The 24,084-nt window shown below is 37.8% G+C and overlaps 1 protein-coding gene across 6 annotated transcripts in view; it reads left to right on the forward strand.

The window, feature by feature from the left end:
• SYNRG (synergin gamma) overlaps window positions 1–23,514 on the forward strand; it is a 159,248-nt gene extending 135,734 nt beyond the window's left edge. For 4 of the 6 annotated variants that reach the window (XM_063452757.1, XM_063452779.1, XM_063452789.1 and 1 more), the window contains 3 exons: window positions 10,496–10,606; window positions 20,417–20,452; window positions 22,641–23,514. In XM_063452757.1, the coding sequence (XP_063308827.1) occupies window positions 10,496–10,606; window positions 20,417–20,452; window positions 22,641–22,772 (279 nt within the window). In that variant the 3' untranslated portion in view covers window positions 22,773–23,514. The remainder of the gene's footprint in view (window positions 1–10,495; window positions 10,607–20,416; window positions 20,453–22,640) is intronic. The other 2 variants (XM_063452768.1, XM_063452808.1) reach the window with 1 other exon arrangement.
• Window positions 23,515–24,084: the final 570 nt, after the last annotated feature.

A 24,084-nucleotide genomic window follows, 5' to 3' on the forward strand; every position in this document is an offset into this window, starting at 1 on the left:
TTGCCTGTGTGCCCTCTTCTTGTAATGAAGGCCGCTTGTCTTCCTGCCGCTCAACTTACTGACCAATACTTTAAGTCAATAAAGTTATTGAATGACTGTGAGCTTGTTTGAGCTGGACCCTCATCTACCTATTGGTCCTGTGTCACTGTGTAATTGTCACATTTATTGTAAATTTACCCCCCTTTCAGAATATTGTAAAGCGCTGCTACTTATACGAATGATAATAATTGAAAGCAGTCTTATTTTTTTTTTTTTTTTTTTTTAGTTTCTATTGTCAGGGCACACAGACTCCTATAGCGTAACCTGTTGATATAAAACATTGATATAAAACATTTAATCTTCAGTTTCCGTTCCAAAAAAGCTTAGATAGCTTTAAGCTGGTTACCCATCATTATAATATAGGGTTTTTAGATCACTGATATAATAAGTTTCATATTTACTTTTCATTTAAAAAGATTTGGACATCCAGAGAATACAGAATATTAATATGGCCAAAACTTTTAAAATGACTATCTATTTTTGATACCAAGTAATTGCTTTACTCGTGTAACTTGAAGTTTTGCTGCAGATTGGCACTACATATAGTACTTGACTCAAGGAAGCTTTTTGGACAGTATAGATTTAATAGAACTTAATACAGTTCTCATGGGCATATGTATGTGACAATATTATGTTGATCTCCTTAGCAGTTAAATTATAATTATCTATAGTGATTTTCTGGATATATGTTTTAATTCTAGATAGGAGCTATATTTTCAGCTTTTAATTTTTATTTTCATTTAACTGAAAGGGTACAGCAAAGAAAAGGGGGTGTTTCAGGGAGAAAAAGGTCATCTCGTACATGCATATAGTCAACCCGCAATCCAACAGCCATTGTTCAGCATAAATGATACTTTTATAGGTTAGAACACATCTACATTCAATGGGTAATGTCACTCCTTGAACAGCAGTTCAATCCAGCTAATTCCCACTATTGTCGTGGTTATACCTGGGTCTATGCACCATATGTTCATTGGGTGGTCCCTGCACAATCCAGTTGTTTTACAGTGTAAGCTTAAAGTGTACAACAGCTGCATTCTATTTATTTGGGTCTCTACCCATTGTGAGCTGGTAGGTGATGGTATTAAGAGTTGTGTCCCAAAGTTATGGGTGTGATTCAAGGTATTATTTTCGGGCATCTTTTGTGTGTTGTGCTACCTGTGTAGCATCGTCATGATTGGGGGTGTAGTTAGAGGAGGCAAGGGGAATGGGGGAATGGAGTGGAATACCTCTGCTTGGTGCTTACACTCGCTTGCTATTTGTCAAATAAAACATGGTGGCGTCTTTCATGGCCCCCTCTAATGCAGCCTGTCCCAGGGAGAACATGGTGGATTAACACTTAATTCTCCGCTGTTGGGTACTGTACAAAGTAGGGCGAAGCCTTAAAGCTGGATTCTCTAAATGCATACAATTCCATAGTGGGTTGTGGGTGTTGACATTCCGATCAATTTTTGTGATTGTGAGGGGCGTGGCTTGGACACGGGAGTGAATGGCCGCATGAAAACCGAGCTCCGCTCAGGACTGGCCTAATCCATAGGAATCCCGGCAGCTATTAAGACATGGTATCGTAAAAATCAAGGACACAAGTGAGCAACACACCCTCCACGACTCTTACCGCTCCAAAAACTTCGTTACGGTGATATTTTGCCGAAAAATCAGAGACAGATCCGCTATCCAAAATGGCGGCGACGGCGGGAAAATCCCCCAATTATAGCGCCCCAGCCAGCCCTGCTCCCTCAGATTACTCCACGGACGGAGCAGACATCAAAACGCTCCTCTCACAACTGCCATCCAAATCAGACCTCAAAGAAATGTTCTCCAAAATGGAGAAGTCCTTTGGAGACAAATTAACAACGCTCCATGAGGAGGTAAGCCACATAGGCAACAGGGTACAAACGCTGGAGGAGGAGGGAGAAACCACAGCCCTGCACATTACCAACATACAATCCCTACAACAAACCCACAGTGAGGCTATACTATTTCTGCAAAGGAAAATAGAAGATTTGGACAATAGGGGCAGACGCAATAACCTTAGGGTAAGAGGCCTTCCTGAGGCCCCAGACGGGGAAAGTGAAAATATAATACTCACACTCACAAGCCTCTTTAATAAGCTACTAGACATACCGCATGACACATCCATCAATTTTGATCGAACACATGGAGCAGTCCGGCCTAAAGCATTGCCTCATGAGAAACCTAGGGACGTCATATGCAGACTACATCACTACCCGCTTAAAGAAACTATATTGCAAAAGGCCAAACAACTCAGAGAAATTACCCATAACGACCATAAAATACTGATCTTTCAGGACCTGGCACAATCGACGCATATTGCAAGAAGAGCACTGAGACCGGTCACATCGGTTCTCACAGAGCATAAGATACGATTCCGGTGGTCATTCCCCTTCGCACTGGTGGTAAACAGACAGGGGACTACTCACATCATCTCGACTCCCGCAGACGTGCCGATATTTAAACAAGCCCTGGGGCTCCCAACGGAACCTGTAGAGGACTGGACGGGCCTGCCATCAGCTACCGACAGACAACTTCCCCAACGGGCCAAATGGCAACGTACCCCAAGAAAGAGACCAAAGCGAGCCCAACCGGACAACGAACTTACAATGACACCGAGGGGCGCAACACACAGAACGCCATGAACTCATACCATATCCTTTTTATATGCTAACAATGCCGCCCTGGCAATCATTATTGATGTCTTATCAATGCCGTGTCGCATGTTATAAATTGTTTAATGTACACACTTTCATCGATGCTGCCGGAGTCCCCTGTGGACGTGATCCCTGCCCCCATGGGCCCGGGTCTCGGCCCCTCGGGAACCGTGAACTGATCTTTACCTCTATACTAATGGATACCTACAACCAAGATTACATAAGCTAACAGTAATAATCTTGTAAATTGTTAAATGTGATTTTTACCATTGACTACGGGACTTAGGTCCTGACGGTACAGGACCACTTAACCCCCCAAGAGGTGTCATAGGGAGCACACAGGATGCGCATGATCCTTTGTGTGTTAGACACCATCTGCTCAAGGCATGTGCCATACATGCCTTATGTACATAATTTCCCAAGTTTAAACATCCCCCCCCGTTCTCCTCCCCGTTCTCCTCCCCCTCTCCTCCTCAACCAGGTACAGGTACCCAAGCAATTATAGAACCAATACATTTACCCAACCACGCTTATCTACTAATGGCTGACTTAAAACTTATGTCCCTTAATGTTAGGGGACTCAACACACCCGAGAAGCGTACAGTGTTAGTGCAGGAAATAGAACGACAACAAGCCGACATAATTTATCTGCAGGAAACCCACTTCAGAGGAAACCAAAATCCTAAACTGAAAACTAAAACAATAGGGCACTCGTATTTTGGCAACTACCAGGGGGGCAAATCCAGAGGGGTGGCCATTCTGATATCATCCCGCAGACCCTTTACGCACAGCGAATCTAAGACAGACCCCCGCAGGGAAATTCTTGTTTGTTAAAGGTAAACTGAATAACACACTAGTCACACTAGCAACAATATATGATCCTAACACCAAACAGGTATCCTTCATAAACCTATGCCTAAGGAAACTGGAAAAATTTGCAGAGGGAGTGGTAATACTGGGAGGGGATTGGAACATAGTGATAGACCACTCCACAGATAGTTCCACAACAAGTAAGAACACACAACAGCACCAACGATCTCTATTCCAACGAACACTACACGCCAACCAACTAGTGGACTGTTGGAGAATTTCACACCCACAAGAAAGGGACTATACATACTACTCTGGGGTGGCGCATAGCTACTCTAGACTAGATGTTCTTCATAGGGCTGCAACTTCTAAAAGATGCCTCCATAGGCCAAATCACTTGGTCTGACCATGCCCCGGTATTTCTCACACTGTCCCTCACAGATTCCGGAGCACGGGCCTGCTCCTGGCGTCTTAATGAATCCCTGTTAGACGATCATAGAGTAAGGGATGACCTTAACGATTCTATTCCTAAATACTTCTCAGAAAACACAGACAGGGGTTCTGCAGACACATGGGTATGGGAAGCGCACAAAGGCATATCACGGGGCATCCTAATCAAATGGGGAGCACGCATTAAAAAAGAACGAATAGCAAAAATTCACTCACTCACAACTGAAATCTCCAAAGTAGAATTGCAACATAAAGCTGACTCCTCGCCCGAAACATAGAACACCTTAACAGCCCTTCGAATGGAACTACGCAACCTCCTTCTAGTAAAGGTAACAAAAGTGGGAAATACCTAGCCAGGGCACTGAAAGACAAACATCAAAAGTCATACATATCACACATTAAGACATCTGAAGGCGTGCGACAAGCCAAAACATTCCGAGACTATTACAGTAACCTATACAATCTAGACCCGCCAACGAGCTCTAGTCCCGACATCAAAACGTATGTCACTTCCCACCTCCAAAAATCTCTAACCCCTCGAGCCCCCCCCCCCCCCCCCCCCCAGACCGCTTTACTGGAACAACCTATCATGGCGGAGGAAATACACAAGGCAATATCGACCCTCCCAAAGGGCAAAAGCCTGGGCCCAGATGGCTTAACTGCTAGATACTATCAATCCCTTCGGCATGTCCTAGTCCCTCATTTTCTAAGAGCACTTAACAGTCTAACAACATGTCCTGAATTACCACCCCGATGCTGCAAGCATCAATCACAATACTGCCTAAACCCGGTAAAGACTTAAGCCTATGCAGCAGCTACATGCCCATATAATTGATCAATCTGAACCTTAAGTTATTTGCGAAAATTCTGGCCAATAGAATTAAATCATTCCTCCCTGACCTGATACACACAGACCAAGCGGGGTTCATACCCGGACGCGAAGCAGGAGACAATACCACCCGCATCCTCAATATCATTCATGGTGCAACGGACACAAAAACCCCAACAATCCTGCTCTCGGTGGACGCTGAAAAAGCGTTCGACTGAGTAGACTGGAACTTCTTATTCACTACTCTAGAGACGCTAGGGATGGGTCCCAACTATACAACATGGGTGCGCACTCTATATAAGGGACCATCGGCCACAGTGGGGGTTAATGGAACAAATTCACCCCCATTCACCATTAGCAATGGCACGAGGCAGGGGTGCCCCCTATCACCCCTCCTATTTGTTATGGCCATGGAACCCTTCCTCACAGCAATCCGGACAAATGACTCCATAAAAGGCTACAGTGTGGGGGGGAAAGGAGACGAAAGTCTCTGCGTTCGCAGATGACGTACTTCTCACTCTCATATGCCCAGAGCAGTCACTAATCCATGTCAGAAAAGAAATAGACCAATTTAGTGCCTGCTCAAACTTTAAAATTAATTCAGACAAATGTGAACTAATGGGAGTAGAGCTAAATGCCATGAGTCACCAAACTCCGTCATTTATACGAATATCAATGGACAGAATCTGGGCTTACTTATCTAGGCACTAAATTGACACCTACAATCAAAGGCCTATATAAAATGAACTACGTCCCTCTACTTAATGACATAGCAGTTATATTGAAAAAATGGGACAAGCCGAACTTTTCACTCTTTTGGAAGGATCCACATCCTCAAGATGATGGTTCTGCCAAAAATCCTCTATCTGTTCCAGACCCTACCAATAGAATTAGAAGGCTCTTTCTTCCACACACTAAAAAAATCCTTCCTATCCTTCGTGTGGAGCCTTAAAAAATCAAGGCTGGCATACGACGTACTCACCCGCCATAAAAGAGAAGGTGGACTGGGCCTACCCCACATCTATAAATACTATCTAGCAGTCCTGTTCTCTAGAATAAGGCAGTGGACCAATGAGACACATGGTAAGGCTTGGTATGAACTTGAACAAAGTTTCGCCTCTGTACCACTTTCCACACTTCCATGGCAAACATGCCATCTACAGCAAATAGTAAAGCCCACCCACCCTTTCATTCACCACATCCTAAAAAAATGGAGACTACATAAAACTCAGTGGAATCTATCCCCGGGCATATCGCCTCTATATCCACTTGCCTTCAACTTAGACATACTGGGAGGGAAGGCGGTCTCAATTCTACCGAGGCTAGTGGGGAAATCAGAACCACAACTCAAAGATATGCTAACATCAGATACACCTCCCCAAGTCATAAATCTACAGGGAATGGGAAACCGCCATTCACTCACAGAGACTCTGAGATGCTCCCAGCTGAGGCACTATCTGACCCGTAATGTGACACTGGACCCCTAGGGAACTGACACCCTTTGAAAAACTGTGCACTGCTACAAATACACGCAAACGTACACTCTCCCAAATTTACAAAATACTCCACACCCCACATGAGGAACAAGAAACACTTTCCTACCAGAGGAAATGGATGAAGGGGCTCCACATCCATATGTCACATAAGGAATGGGAATACATTTCCTCCAAACCCATGTTAGCCTCCATTAGCCTGACCAGACGAGAGTCCTTCTACAAACGCATCACGCGTTGGTACAGAACACCTGATTTATTACATATGTTTTGGCCAACGATCAGTGATGAATGCTGGAGGGGTGGGCACAGTGGAACATATCTGGTGGCAATGTCCGCAGATCAAGGGGTACTGGGATGAGGTAATCGCAAAAATCAACACCATCCTAGAACTTCCGCACTCTCTAACCCCTTCCCAAATCTTGTTGGGCTGGCCACAAACAAGGGAAAACAACTCCTGCTTTGGCTATTGCTAGGGGAGGCAAACAATCTCATACCAGTATACTGGAAATCAGCCACAACCCCCACAGTATCACAATGGATAACGAGAGTAGAGAATACGAGAGAAATGGAGAGCCTCCACTGGGCAAACGCGATAAGTACCTGAACACCTGGGAATCTTGGCTCCAATATTGGGAGCAGACACTGAAGCAATCATAGCCACACTAATTACAATGTATATAAATTAACAGAATATAAAATAACAATGTGAATAAAACAACGATGTAGATAAACTAAATATGAACTGTACTCTGTACCCCTACACTCCTCTCCCTTTGCATCACCTGCTCACTCATTACCCAGATTCACCTCTGAACCCATTGTATCACCTGTATTAACTTTATTAACGTTATCGCTTATACCAATGCAAACTAGGAACTGTATGTGATTCTTTGTTATGGTATGACATGTCTGTTGTAACCACGAATACTCTCACTTTACCAAATGTAAATGTTGCGCAACTGAAACTTGTTACACTGGTTCGAAACTCCCCCCATCCTTCTTCCTTTCTGTACCCATTTTTTACCTTTGAAATACAAATAAAATTGGAATTAAACAAAAAAAAATGTGTGCGATTGTTCTGTGGGATAACCTGTTTAGTACAGGATCCTTTTGAGAAATTCTGTTCATATTTATGTGATAATGGAAGTGTCAATCTTTTAAGCAGCCAATCTATAACTATCTATATATGGTGATTTGGAACAACTTTCTTTTAGAGCATCTCTAACTATATTTTGTTCACCATCACCACTTGGGCACAAATCCCACCTCTATTAGGTGGATTTATTCTAATTAAATATCTCATTTTGTACATTATTGAATTTATAACCATTAAAGTTTTTTGGAAATAATTTTTGTTTCTTGGGAATAAGTATCTGGTTATTTATCTAGATAACTCTAATATTAGTGCCAATTAGCAACCAATTGACTAATTTTCTTTTTGTGAAACACTCTGATACATTTTTAGTTCTCTGGAATCTACACCATTGAATAAAACATTGGATATCTACTATTTCTTGTGTTAACATTTTTTTTTCTCTTTCTATTAAGTTTATATTAAAGGAACACTGTGAGCACCAGGGCCACCATCACTGCTAAATGGTTTACTTTGTCCCCTGCAGCCCGGCCACCAGTAGGAAATTAGTGACGGTGGCACAATGCTCGGTTCACTGATAACAGGCAGTGAGTAGCTGTGAACATCAGTTGCACTGGCTGTCAATCTCTGCCCCAATCATTGGTATGAGTTGGTATGGAGCAAGGCAGAAGCATAGTTCTGCCTTTGCCATATTACCGTTGGAGGCCAGCTGCAGGCCACTGGGAACCAAATTTCTCTACCAATTGTGAGCACACAGTTTAGCAGTGATGCGGGACCCAGCAGCAAAAGGCTGCAGGCATCATAATCACTTCCGACTGTTGAAATCTGTCTACAGTGTTTCTATTGTAAAAGAAGAGAAATAGAAAAAAAAGAATCTTTTTTTTTTTTTTTTTTTTTTGTATGCTTGCTCTATGCTGACAGTTAGGTGCAAAGGACAGAGCTTATAACAGTGACTGAAATGGGATGAGGATGAGTAAGCATAATATTGAAAATCCTGAGAAGTGACCATTCCCAGTCATTCCTATTTAGAAATGAAACAAAAGAATTTAAGGCAATTGTAGAAGGTATACATATAGTTCTCTTTTAGTATTCTACAAAAATATGTTGTATGTTTTCACTGTGCTATTTATATCTCTATTAAAAAAATTTTTTAAAGGAGCACTATAGTCACCAAAACAGCTTCAGCTTAATGAAGCAGTTTGTGCCCCTGGAGTCTCACTGCACAATTCTGTCATTTACGAGTTAAATCACTTTTGTTTCTGTTAATGCAGCCCTAGCCACACCTCCCCTGGCTGTGACTGACAAAGTCTGCATGAAAACAAAATGGTCTGTCAACCAGATGTAACTTACTTAAAATGTTTTTATCACCTGCTCTGTAAATCGAACTTTAAATACATAGAGGAGGAACCTGCAGGTTCTAGCAAGCTATTAACAATGCAGATGATAAGACATTTTAAATTAAACATAATTTGTAATAAAGGAAGTGTAAACATTGGGTGACTCTTTACGGGAAGTGTATAGGAAGGCTGTGTAAGTCACATGCACGGAGGTGTGATTAGGGCAGCATAAACAAAGTTATTTCACTACTAAATGGCAGAGATCTGAGCAGTGAAACTGCAGGGCCATGATCTATACACCAAAACAAACTTATTCCTGACCCTATAGTGTTAAAAACCACAACCTCGCTAAATATAGTAAAATCTTACCTTTATTCCAGTCTGCTGGTGCTGGTTCTGCCCCTGATCTGCCTCCTTGGCTGACATCAGAAGTGTTGATCCCAGCCAATCATAATGCTTTTCCATAGGAAATCAATGCATCTCTGAGTAAAGTTGTGTCTCCATGCAGAGGGTGGATGTCAGTGCTGCACCTCTAGTAGACATCTGAGGAGTGTCCACTTGAGGTATCCCTAGGCTGTAATGTAAACGCTAAAAGAAAACTTGTAAACAAGATCGCACACCTAATACACTGATGTATTCCCTTGCTGAAGTTAGATAGAGAGACCAAAATTAGACAACCATAACCACTGTCTCACTGGAAAAATAGCCACCACCTAAGGCTATATATAACTACAGAATAGGCTGATAGGAAACTTGCCAAATAATAAATAAATATATCTAATTTATATAAATAAATTACAATGCTCATAGCAATAAGAATTCAAACTTGATGCAGATGAGATAATTGTTCAAACTTGCTATGAATGAGATAATTGTATCCAATTGTATCAGCTCAATCAGAGCTTTCCTGCCTATATCATGGGAGGTAAATAGTCTGATATTGAGCTGATACAATTATCTCTTTCATATCCAGTTTATCTCCTCTGCATCAAGTTTGAATTCTTATTGCTATAAGCATTCTAATTTATTTATATATATATATATATATATATATATATATATATTTTATTTTTTTATTTTTTTTTATCAAGTTTCCTATCAGCCTATCCTATTCGGTTTCTACTGTAGTCCTGATTCAACTATTAATTCAGTAGTTACATATACCTGTGATGTAAACACTGTCTTTTTTTCTGAAAAAAACACAGTTTACTGCAAAAAGCCTGAATCGACTGAATATACTCAGCAGAAGAATTACATCTAGCTGTAGTTCTGGTGACAATAGTATCCCTTTAAGTTTGGTGTAGATTATGCTGATATTGGGATGCTGTGGCACAGTGTTGAGCTTAAACACAATATGGTCATATGGGGCTTCTAAGTCCCCATGTTTATTTGCTGAGATATGTGATATTAACTAGCATAGTAAGACATAAAACTGTGTTTTCTATGTGCTTTTCCCAAAATGTGCATTTTCCATAAATAAAACATGATGTTCGTACTTTGATTGGGCAGTAGGGGTACCATAGGTTCAGTGACAAACCAACATAATAAGAACACCAGGAATATGTGAGATTTACATTTCAGGTGCTCCCTCGTGCTTTGTATACTAATAAAAGTACCTTTCAGTTTGGTAATACATTTTAATCCATTATTGAAAATTAGTGACGTATTCTTTCTCGGTGTTTAATTTAGCAAATACCTTTCTTTCTAATGTAGAGTTGATGGAAAGAGTGTGTTAGAGCATTAATGATTTTCTTCTACCCCATTATTTACAGCCTGATGAAAGTGCACTGGATTTTTCTTCTTGTATGCTTCGACCGGGGATAAAAAATGCCCAAGATTTAGCCTGTGGAGTGTGTTTACTCAATGTCGATTCTCGTAGTAAGGTATGTAGGCTCAGTGTACAATTGTGTACGTGGTTTTCGTTTATAATATTTATAGTTATATGTGGCACTATTATATTTTAATTCTCAAAATAAATGTTAAGCTTTGACAGCACAAGAGTAAAACAAAAATGGCCCAGCATTCATCCAGCTGAGTGCACAAATCCTATATTAGTGGCCTTTACATAAACATTTGAACCTTTAGGTCTTTGACAAAGGGTGAGATTGTTAAGGTTGAAATGTTCCTTTGAAAGGGCACAAATATAGAATTGTTGGACACTATTGGACCAGTTCTTTTTTTTTTCTTGTGCAGTTGAAGTCTGTATTTACACCCTTTGCTATAATTAAGGGTAAGGACCTTTGCTCTTGTCTTTTGTATTAAACCTTAAAAGCATGCTGAACGTCTACATTTATCTTCTACAAATCTGTTTCCAATCTCTGTTTTATAATCTAGAAATCTAAATGCTCTTTGAAAGGTCTTCATTAAGGGGACATGGATATTTGAAATGAGAATGTCTGTTACCTACAAATAAGTGAAACATATATTAAAACATTCTTCAGATCAAAATAATAATACGTTTGTAGATATGCTTTTTCCAATCGACATGTCTGACAGCATAGCAGCAGTTGGCAATTGTATAGGTTAGCATTTAATAGCATTTAATTCTTTTCAATTTCCGTTTTAAACGCATTACTACCATTGCACCACTTCATCGCTGCTTATTCTTCTACTTCTTGGGGGGGTTATCAAACTGTTTTGCAAAAGGGACTTTAATTTTTGGTCCCTAATGTGTTTGTATTTATCAAATTGATCTAAAAATATCAAAACATGTTCCCCTGCCTCAATACTGCCATTTATTGCCAAAGTATCTATTTTGTAAATGACCACCAAATTTAGAGTTTTGAAATAAGATAAAACATTTTTCTGGACTGAAAAAGTGACATACAGATTAATCAATTGACTCAATGAAAAAGTGGTGTATTATAATAATTGTGCAAAAGAGGTAACATGTGAAAGAAAGAGCCCCCTCAATTTAACCAATTTGCCTAAAAAAACCTGTTGACAAGTCTCCCCCATTATGTCATTGTTACGTCATAATATCAATTTGATTCCCCTTCTCAATGTTATTCTTTCCCACACTTTTTCACTTCTATGTAACGAGACCTATATTCATGTTAATCTGTGTGTCTCTTCCAAAGTACAGTGTACTGGCATGGCATTACACAGTGATAATTAAAAAGATTTTGCTGTTTACTATCCATTAAATCCATTTCAGCAGTGTCAATTAAAGTCTTGTTAATTAATCCACAACCTAACTGATCAATCCCTCCGTGATTGAACTGATTCATGAGACCCTTTTTGAAGGAAAGAGGGGGCAAATATTTAGTCCCTTGAATCTGGGAGCGTTAGTTTGTTCTTGATAAATATACGGTATGTAATATTGAGTGTATAGATGGCTCACACCTCTGCTGATTCTAGAGAAACATTTGGGCCCAGCAATGGTCTGAGCTGTCTACCCAGCCAATATTCACTTCTAGGAGATGTCTGCTATGAAGGCGTTGACAAACCTGCTCAATTCCTTCACATACGTATTCTCAAATAAAGAAAAAAAAAAAAAAAAAACCTTTTAACCTTACTCATTAATGGTGGTCATAATTACTACTTTCAAATGTAAATATCATTTGACCTCTGTCTATGAAGAGGGCAGTATTGGCATTGCCAATAAGGCAAGCTATGCAATGAATCAAACTTAGAAGAATCCAGAGATCCACAGGCTGGTTTTGATAAATGGACTTCTTAGCTATCTTGATTAAAATCGCCAATATTTCAAGATTTATTTTCTCACAGATTTCAAATAAATATCTATAAATATCTCTCTCTCTATATATATATAGACAAAAAATGGATAAGCAAGGCACTCCTCCTGGATTTCTCTGAACAAAAATCAAAACTGCCTAGGTGCAATCCCGCGTACCAATATATACAATCATAAATAAAGGGAGCACACTAGGACTTTTCAATAGTGGAAAAAATGGTCTTTACTGTATTAAATCATAATACAAAATCTGTGTACAAAAATCAACGTTTCGACCCTCCTGGGGTCTTTATCAAGACCCCAGGAGGGTCGAAACGTCGATTTTTGTACACAGATTTTGTATTATGATTTAATACAGTAAAGACCATTTTTTCCACTATTGAAAAGTCCTAGTGTGCTCCCTTTATTTATGATTGTGTGTATATATATATATATATATATATATATATATATATATATATATATATATATATATATATATTAATATAATATAATATGTAAAATCCTATTTTAGGTTTCTAGCTGGTGTTACTTAAAAATTCTACAGTTTTTAAATTGGCTTGTGGAGTTGTACAATTATCATCAGTGACTGTAGTAGGGAATGGCATCCCAAAGGCTTTTGAACTCAAGATACTTGGCAATATGTTGCATAAGGACCCATTCTGCTGAACTCGAATTATTGACATTATCCAAGTTAATAATAACGGTTTGGGGTCTAATAGATTTATACTGGACTTATCAATCTTGCTCTCAATAGGTTCACTACCAGCTTATTTGCAGCCTTAAATGAGTTCTTCTAATTCAGAGGAATATTAAATTGTAGACTCCTCACAAGACCCTTAAAATGTACTATAATAAGAATCAGTACTTTTATTCAAAATAGCTCTTTCAAATATTTGCAGTTTGGGATAAGGCTCTTTCTTTGATTTTCTTTCTTTCATTCTGTCACTTTTAAATAATGTTGAAGACTAAGGTGACAGGAACTATGTTTTAGTAAGACCCTTCATTCTTTCCTGAAGACTTTTAGACTCCATTATTAACCAAAAAGCCTCTGTATTAGGAGATATTTCTGGGGGCAATTTCAACCAGTGGTTGGTTTGCCTGATTGATTTTGGCATGGTATTTGACATAAGCCCAGTGTGAAATAGATCACCATAGTCACTGACCTATTCACTGAAGTATATCTAAAAGATGGAATCTCATCAGAATTTTAACTAGATGTAGCTTGATTGTCATGCTAGTTTTTTTTTTATTTTTTTATAACCAAGACTCAGATTCAGAATAATTTGTCTTCTTGTAATAGGGCAAACCCCTCCATAAATGGAGTTTGCATATTTAACAATACACTGTAACAGAAAGGGTTAAACTGAGGAAATATTTATCTGAATAAAAGAGAAAGCTTTGACACAGAAGCAGAGTAAACTTGGTTCACTAAGCATGGGGCAGAGCAGCCTGTCTGAGAATAAAAGGTTTTCTCTGACAAACCTCTTGGTCTGCCTAGCAACTAATTTACAATGTACAGTGTTGCAGGCTCCAGTAAGCGCTTTGTGACTTAGAAACACTCGGCAAAGCGATGCCCACATCTAAGATGGTGGCCCCGCCTGTCAGGATATTCCAGGATGACCACTGTATTTATCACTGTATTTATTAATAGAGGACGATGTGGTTTGGAGGCAAAATAATTCAAGAAGGAGAATGATAAATATGGGAAGAATAGAATGGAAAGTAATAAAACACATATTTCAAATGAAGCTATACATCAATTATGCAGAAGGCTCAGACCTAAACAGACTTTATTACCATAAGTTTAAAATAGCTGTAATGTAACATGAAGAAGAAAACGTGACACTGAGGGGAGGCCACAGTGAGAGAGAACTGTTCTATAGGGACTGACCTATTGTGTCATATTCTAATTGGCTGATTGGAATAGTGTCATTTCTCTGTTTTTATGCATTATAGTTTCCTACAGTTTATTTTGCTGCTGAGGAATTACCTGAGAAGCAGAAAAACATACTATAAGCATCTGTGTGTGTATTAAAATCACACCTGAAGCAAATGATCGGATATTAAAGGGGCACAAAAAGCTCCAAAACAACTTTAGCTTAATGTTGTTGTATAGATCATGCCACTGCAGTTTCACTGCTCCGTTCTTTGCCATTTAGAACATAAATAAATCTGTTCATACCGTCCTAGCCACATCTCCTCTGCCTGTGATTTGCAATGTCCCAACTCACTCCATGTAAGGATAGATCTAGGTTTTTAAACTTCCTTTACTGCACAGCGTATTTAATTTGGAATTTCTTTGTTAATAACCTGATGGAGGCTGCAGAGACCTCCTCGGTGGATTAAACATTTTTTTTAAAGGAAAAGTGTAAAAAAAAAAAAAAAAATAAGGCAACTCTGCTTTACCTGGAAGAGGCTTAACCTAACAGCCTCTCATGCTGGTTTTCTTATCGCATTAGCTCTGTCCAACTCAATACAGCAATCAAACAAGGTTGATAATGTGCTCCAACAGACTACTGTAGTTGGGATATAAAGGTAGGTGGATTAGCGTAAATAATCCTGTTGCCAAGGCAATACATCAGCCTAACCTACCTCCCCACTAGACTACCCAAAATGTATTCTCCAACACTACCACTAGGCTAGGGTTGCAGATCAGATAGAGGCAGACCTAGATTTCACACGCGTGTTGATGACGCTGTAATTTGGATAACTTATGACCGTGAAAAGCAAAAGACTTAGTGGTATATATTTGTATAGAGACTAAAGCAGTATTAGCAAGATATTGGAAACTAACAGACATCCCCTCTTGGGAAAAGATTGGGCATCAAGTCTTGAAACACTGTAAAATGGAGATGGGTATCTTAACATAGGATAACTACTTTAACCTAAGAATTTAACACTGGGAGAGATGGGCAGCAAATATGCGGAACTACTAAGGATCAACGCAACATATTTATTTATGGGTCCTATTTTTCTCCTCTCTCTTTTACTTTTTATTTTCTCGGCACAATGTATTTTTTTTTTCTTTCTCTTTTATTTTTTTAATACGATTAAATTAACAGGAAAAGGGTTTATCAGAAGCTTAAGCAAGATTTGATATACATCCGATGGTTTAATAAGTAAACGATAGGAAAGTTGGAGTAAAGAATTGCTGAACATATGGATGAATATGCACGATCATACATTATTTATTTACTTTTTTGTCATTTGTCTTTGTTAGAAAATATGTATTGAATAACACATATTTTTAAATGATTTGTACTTATTTTTGATGCATCTACCTTTTTTTATTTTTTATTATTGCAAGTGGATGCATTGGTGATGCAGGTTTAACAGTGATAAGTTTGGAGCCATCATTTATAGGGCCACATATCCTCACTTACAAGCACATATATAATCTTTAAGCATTATATGCTTTTAATATGACTTATATGCAGAACTGTCTATTCACATGCATGTAATTAGGTTATACAAACTTATAGAGACACATTCATAACTTTCCACACACCTCAACATAAAAAATTCTTCCATACAGACGTAGACACACAGACATGCACACACAGAGACACATTAACATGGAATAATAGTGCTAGTTATATTAGTGGGTAGTGGTAGGAGTAGATGTCGAAAAAATGGATAATGTTATTTCTTTAATGCTTCATCAAAAAAAAAATTGTACATGTAAACAAATACATTAAAATGAAAAGTGATTAGAATACATGCATTATTTTACGTGATGTCTTTTCAGTCTAGCAGTTGATTAAAGGGCATCTGTCACATCAAATCTATTTATATATATATATATATATATATATATTTATAGCAATCCTTTTAGGGAATAGATTTAATGGAATATTTAGTGCTCCTGACATAAGCGTAAAGTTCAGAGTTAGCGACTGAATTCGACCTGGTGGTCATTTTTACTTCCTTAGTGTTTCCTCGTCTCCTATTAATCTCTGTGGGAGACATTGTAGCAGTCACAAATTACCAGTCTCTAACAGTGACATGTAGCATGGAAACAAGCCATGAGTTGCTAATTTTGCCAAGAGCCATTTTCAATATTACTGGCTTTTCAATAGCCGATTGTGACATGCACAAAAACAAGTCCAGTTTTGGATTAGACAAATGCCTCGTTTCCACTGAGCGGATTGGTTCGGTTCAGTTCGGTACGGTTTGCTATTTTGGGTGTTTCCATTATGAAAGTGGTTCATGCAAGCGAACGTACCAATCCATTCAGGGTCCTGATTCAGATGTAGGGCCGCAGAAAATGGAACGGTTCGGTTAGGGCGGAACTACTATACAATCCATTGATTGGTGGACAGGAAGAGCATTTATTCTAAACCCTGCATGGCCCTGAAGGTCTGACTTGCAGTGGAAACGCTCACCAGAATGGGCTGGTCCATTCTAAACCTTCCAAACTGTACCAACCCGAACCTTACGCTCAGTGGAAACGAGGCAAAAGTCTCATAGATTGATGTTGATCTGCTTCAATTACTTGGGCTGGGTACTACTACTCTGGCCCCTGTATGTATTCTTGGTGGCTGCTGAGTTCCCATTTCTACATTTACAAATATAAATATGTGTATATTTAAATGAACTGTAGAATTCAATAGGGAGGCATATAACCACCAGGCAAGTAAAAATGCTCCACCCTACTTTTCAGTGACCAAGCAAATTTCACCCAACAATTGTCTTTTTTTCTTTTTCAATCTGAAGCCTAAGCAGATTTAGATAAAATGTTAACACTGGGCTAGGACAATCAAATAAGAAGGCAGCCGGTAATTATATTAACTTGACAGGTATCTATTAGTCTATTACACAGCAAGAAATTATTTACCTGTTTTTGAGCCCAGTAACCTATGCAGTGCTGGACTACTTCTGTATGCATTTAGACTGAGTGATTGGGCTCAATCGTAGTAGTCTATCTCTACATGCAGGTATATGCAAAATGAACCTTATTTCCTTACATGATTCGTGATTCAAGTTTATTTTATCCAAAATATTAGATGGAAATTGTATTTAGCCGAACTGAAAGGAATCAAAAGTTTTGTTTGCTTTTTTAGCTTTATAGAACAGATAATGTTAAAGCACAAATGTCAAATGTTTTTTTTTGTTTGTTTTTTTGCTCTATTGGCCAGTCCTAAAAGTTTCTTTCCACTGCAAGCTTAGGGGCTCAAAGGCACACTCATCAGGGTTGAATTTATTTGCGCCACTGCTGGATTTTCACGTGCCAATAGCTAGTGGGCAAATGGAAATATTTGAAATCTAATTTTCTAATGACTACTTATCAGTTTATAACTCCTTTTTAGTGCTTCTCCCAGCTTACCCATACTCTTAGAGTTGGATATACTATTTGTCTGCACACTTTAAAAGTGCACTTTTGAGATGACATGCATTTGCACATCATATCAGGATTTGTGTACATTCTGAAGCTCTTGATTACATGCATGGCTTTTGGTGGTATAAGTAGTACTTCCAAAATAGGACTTTAAAATGGTACAAACATATAGTCATTATAAATCAGGATGCACTGAAAAGGATATCAAATGATATGCATTGCAAACTAATATACTCAGAGGCTGCAAAACATCTAACATAACATTCTAAATAATAAAACCCATACCATTTAATTTAACACATTTTTGGCTGTAATATTATAGGCTATGAATGGGTTACTCTTACTCCTTATATGTGGGGAGCTGTGTGGTGTTAAAAGCAGTGAACTAGATATCCCACAGTGTCTTTGAAGAGGTACCATGTTTATAGCTAAAAACACATTTACTATGTGTATATGGTCCAGCAGCACTTGTGATCCTTGTCTATGCGATTAAATAAAGTTGCTATGGTTTCATCTGTCAAGGGTTTCTTCTTTGGGTACAATAAACTCTGCTTTTAAAGTGAAGTAAAGTGAAGTTTGCCAGCTAACAGGTAAAATAAATTTATCTGAAGTTCCTCTTCGGCCTCATCAACATGTCTTTTCAATATGGAAGCTGAATGTTATCCTCTTTAAAGTTACACCAAATAATTTGTCATAGCAAATGCACTTCAAGTGAAATATGATAAAGTTATCTTAATTTATATGTGTGCTGTGTTCTTTGCTTGGAGATGGGTTCTATTGACCTCCTATTAAACCGCTTTGGTGAAATGTCTGCTTATGTTGTGTTGGCCAGGGGGGAACCTGATGGCAGATAGAACCACCTGAACCTCTCGCTTGTTGGCACAGCCGTCTGAGCTGTAACAAACCTCAATTGCTGACTATTCATCTGCCAGAAACCACATTAATGTCGTACTCACGCAGATGCAATGTGCTCTTGATATTTTTTAGGTTTTGTCAGCCTAGGCTTGCACTATGATACAAAATAGCCTATACTTTGCAAACTGCTAGGCAAGAGTTTGAGTAAAGGGGACAAAAAATGTAAGACCAAACTGAGAGGCAATGAATCAACAAAAAAACTTTTTTTAAATATTTTTGTTTTATCATTTTGGATTTTTTCTTTTTTTTTCTTGCTAAACTGGTTTTGGTATTGCAATTTTGATTGTAACTATTTCCAGTTCAGGGAATGTAAGTTTTGAAAGTGTTTTTCTTTTCTGTATTGGGTGCCCTACATCAATTGTTAAGCTACAATAATAGAACTCTTTGTTCACCATACCATTCAACTAACTAATGGTTATTCTTTACGAATAATATGTGGGAGATCTCCAGTTTGACTTGCATAATAGCGAGGGAAGTGGTAAACTTTATATATTATGTAGAAGCGATAGGGATTCCAACACACTAGGGTTCTATTAATTGTCATGCTAGGAGAATTAAAAGTATGTGTCTAAAGCAATGGTTTTGAGTATGTGAGATTTTGTATTCGCCTAGTCTCTGCAGGCGCTAATCTGCATGTATTTACATGGAATAGTCTACAAGATCTGTCCGGTGCAAATTGGGGGCATTTTGTTAGTCTAGATATTTGCCAATATCTACTTATACCTTTACATTTTAATTGATGTACCGTAGCATTGCTTTATTGAACTTAAATTTAAGAGACACCATTTGCTGGTTGCACCCTTCAACTATTAGTGGCTGGTGGGAAACCAACCATGTACCGTATTTTAAAAACAGATGAGTATTGACTGTGAGACAGGAAATGGTCAGATAAGCGAGGTATGGAGCATAGTCAGGCCAACTGGATCAACATCTGCATGCTTCAGACAGGCAGTGTAGAGGCATTGCCTAATCAGTAGGTTAGTAGCCAAATCTGGAACACTATGCAAGAACCAGTAATGACGTGAAAACTAAATTAGGAACTGAGTGATTCTTGGCAGTTATGGGGAGCCGGGAGTCATGTAAATAACTCAGGAACAAGCTTAGTCAAGATCTGGACTGCACAGATAATAAGCTATCTTGTAAGGCTTCCCTAGCAAAGCACTTTTTAATTTTAGGGATGGCTGTAATGCCACACTACCCGGTTTGTTTCCACACAATCCAAATCCTTTAATGTGTTTGTATCCACAAAAGGTGAAGAGGACTGTGCATAGTTATAGCTGCCTCAATAATCAAAAACATCTCTGCACAATATGGATCTGAGGAAGTGTAGAAACTTGCTGAAATAATCTAGTCATGGTCAAAGAATCAGAGGGCCTAGTATGTGACGTGAGACTAAGTCCTGTTGTCTTACGCTGTCACCATGCAAAGGGTAGTTACACTCCAGTTATGACAGTCACAAAGATGGATAGAGATACAAATAAAGAAAACAGAGGGATGCATACAGAAATATAAATGCATATTAATATAGTATGTAGCTACTGGATATTAATATATCTTAATGCTGTAAAACTGTTTAACATCGCTTTATTTTATTTCTTTTTAACCTTTTTGTTTCTACGCTGTAGGAAGATTAAATCCAGGGAAGTGAAACGTGGGCAATATCCCACTGCATTTAACTATCTAACACCTCTTTATTTGTGTTCTTTAATGAATTTCTTTTGATTTTGAACATTATTACAGAAAGAAGAGAGCCCTGACGTGGAACATCCTAAAAAAGTATGAATCCATACAGTGTGTTTAAGTATACTTTTCAAACATTTCTGTCCTCTGTATGAAGACTGACTTCTAGGCTTCCTCTCTCTTCAGTTTTCCATTAAAATTTTCACTAATCATGAGTTCTTCACCCTTTTCATTAACGTAGTATTTTTTTATATTGACTCGACTAATACATAGCTGAGATGTACTCCTGCTGGCATTGTTTTTCTTGCATGTATTCTTTGCGTCAGAAGACTTCTTTTCCATTTATCAATACTTAATTAGTTTTAGTTATTTTTTGTTTTTGTCTTCAGAATATCATGTTTCTTCATTCAACTGTCTCGGGATCTAGTGTTAGGACATCATCTTTTTGTTCAAAAGATCAACTGAGTGTGTTCATTTTGCTCATGGCATTGTTATAGTACTCTGTCCTTCACTTCAAACAGCCTCTACTGTATAGTATCAGTTTCTGCTTTGTATAAGTGCCAGTGTGTTTTAGATTTTGTAACTCAATTCTAGAATTCAGTGAACGATTGTTCTGGTTTTTTTTTTTTGGTTTTTTTTTACATTATTTAAAACTGAAGATAAAAAAACAATATGATACCAAACAATGTTTTGAAATTATCAGTATAAATTGTATTTACGCTGTAGATTGCTAGGGCTCTAAAACTGACAAATTTGATTTATTTGCACAATGAATGGAATTACTCATCACCTGTCACTAAATGTGGAAAAAAATGCAATCTAACTTCTAAAGTGCATATATTTGACTCATATGTTATCAAACTGCCACACCTTCCACATTTTCTAAATAATCTTCATGTGACATTACTTTTTAGTGCTTTTGTGGTTTACAAACATACTGGTTTAAAAACTAGATGTATTATTAAATCCATCCTGTTTTAATATAACAATTTATTTTATGTCATGTGTTCTTGTAAGCAAATTTTTTTACTTTAAATTAGTAGTGAAGTCCCGTGCCATCATAAACCTTTCACAATCAAATATCATACATTTTAAGTTTGATCTTCTGTTAAGACAGGATAGAACACCACTGGTTCATCAGGGTATAAATAAAGAATAACCTGTCATGCTGAATGCTATGCTGGAGTATTTTGGATGGAAACATTATAGCTCAGCTTTCTTGTTAAAAGTAGAATATGAAGTGGAAATTGGCATGCTCTCAACATTTTGTTGAGATTAAATAAATACTTCCCATTGACAGCTGTTAAAGTTACACCTTGTGCAACAATACATTCATTATGTTTTTATGTAACCCTTTTCTCCTTCAGAACTTTGTAACATTTACTACTAACAAAAGCCTAATAACAAATATTTTTGCATTATTACATTGTTATACTACACATAACGTAACAGCATATAATTAGTCATTTATAATTACTCGAATAATTAAGTGCATGGGGTGTCAGAATGATAAGATGCCAATTGACTACACTCCCCGTATTTCTCTGACATTCTACAATCTGTTATTAAGAAACCTGTGAAGTGTAGATCAGAACCCCTGATGTGGGATCTGCATGGTTAATTATACGGTCAACTGAGAAATTAATGCATTTATAACATGCTTTTACTGCTAATCCCATAGATCATGATGAATCAATTAACTGTTATAGCTTCTGGTTACTCTGCTTAATTACTAAAAAAAAAATAATTGTTTATGCTGCTAACAAATATCTCTATAGAGAGGAAATTTTATATTTCTGCTAACTTGGAACTCAGGATGTGAGAGGCTTCACCAATCATTAGACACTATAAGGGTGGATTACATGATGATACAAATTAATCTCCGGATAAATAAATTCCTTTCTTATTGTGACAGTCCTGATATAAGTGTTCCTGAAGGGGTGTGTGCTAGGACAGGTGACAAGAAATGGTTCATCTGGTAATAATGTATAAAGTATTATATGGCAAGTGCCAAAAATAGGCCATTGTTCATTAGCTTCATAATCACTCTTCATTTTAGAAGAAATTAATATATGTGTTGGAGTGTAGAGGGGATACGTTATAGGAAAAGAGCTTCTCAGGGATTTGCGCTGGTCAATTGGTGCACCTTGTTAACTCGTTACAAGATTGGCAGCTGGTCCAGTCCTACTTAAGTGTAATTACAATGTGTCTTTTCTAGTTCTCACATATGCAGCTCTGATTTTTTTTTTTTTTTATATTGTAATTCCTACATTTATTTTTGCAGGCCTTCAACTCAGAAACAGACAGTTTCAAGCTCTCTTACGGAGGACACCAATATCATGCGAGCTGTGCAAATTTCTGGATCAACTGTGTAGAGCCCAAGCCACCCGGCCTTTTCCTTCCAGATCTATTATAGTAACTTTGTCTAATCACAAATGACCGAGGAAAAGTCTTACTGCAAGCTTGTGGGACTGCCCTAAAAATACCCTGACCACTGCCAATTGCAGATCTGTGTAAAACCTATGCTGCTGAATGTCTCTGGTATTGTGAACATTGCATAAAGTGCAATTCCTTTATGAAATTACATTAAATTATTTATAAATAGTTGTGAAATATAAGTATACTTTAGACCATTTCCATTGTAACCCTCCCATATTTTGATTGTGGTTTCTTGGTCAGTAAGGCAAAATATTTATAATTTTCTAAGAGCGCTCCTGCCTTTACTAACTTTTTAACTCCTGGTACAAAGCTTATGCGTGCTAGTTTCATAAGGCTTGACATATATTTTAAAAACAATATAGGTGATAGTAAACTGTGCCTAGTCACACTATTGAGTTGACTAGAAAAGAAAATGCATGGTTTAAAAAAACAAAACAAAAAAAAATAAATATCAGCGTTGGATTTCTGTTTGCTTTAAATGTGTAGATAATGTTTTACTTTCAACCTGTGTGTCTCTCTAATTCTCCTGCAATTTTATGAAATTCTTTTATGTGCTACATTTTGATTATAGCTATGGAACATTGTGTTGGAGAGCTGTTACCAATTCTAGTATGTCTGATATTAAAATAACTTTTTTAAGCAGTTAATGAATAATTAACTGGTCAATAAATCATATAAATAGTAAAAGAAAAATTAAGATTATCTAATTTTCTTTCTGGTATTATATAAAAATGCTTGGTTTTATCGTCACCTCTTATCCTATGATGCCACATACAAGTATTCAACAAAGTATTTTACTAAAAATGAAATGCCCTTGTATAAAGTACCATTAGCCAAACATTAATTTTGACCATTTATTGGGCATTTTTTATTTAGTGATATACCGTAGTTCTTTCATTCTTCAGCATTCAAAGGATAGCATTTGTGTAAATCTTCTAGAGTCCATTTTAGAAGGCAAAGCTGGTTTGTATTTAACATAATGTCTGTTGATTATGATCATGATCCCAAAATTGTGATGGTTACTGTACACCCGGAATTGCTGCTTTCTTAGGTGCAGAGGGGTGACTGACCGTTCCAGCAACAGGCTGGTTAAAAGGACTGTCCTTTGTTGAGCTGCAATGACACTATTGTGCTTCAAGCTAAATGATGGTATCCTTGGAAACTGTATCCACGGTGACTTGTTCTTTCCACAGACATTACCAGTGAAGATACTTCATTCAGTGTCCATATTAACAAATGATTGTTTAGTTTCGTTATGGTTTCTTTTCATAATCAAAAAATGGTTATTA

Source organism: Pelobates fuscus, chromosome 1, assembly GCF_036172605.1.
Source record: "Pelobates fuscus isolate aPelFus1 chromosome 1, aPelFus1.pri, whole genome shotgun sequence".
Lineage (NCBI taxonomy): Eukaryota > Metazoa > Chordata > Amphibia > Anura > Pelobatidae > Pelobates > Pelobates fuscus.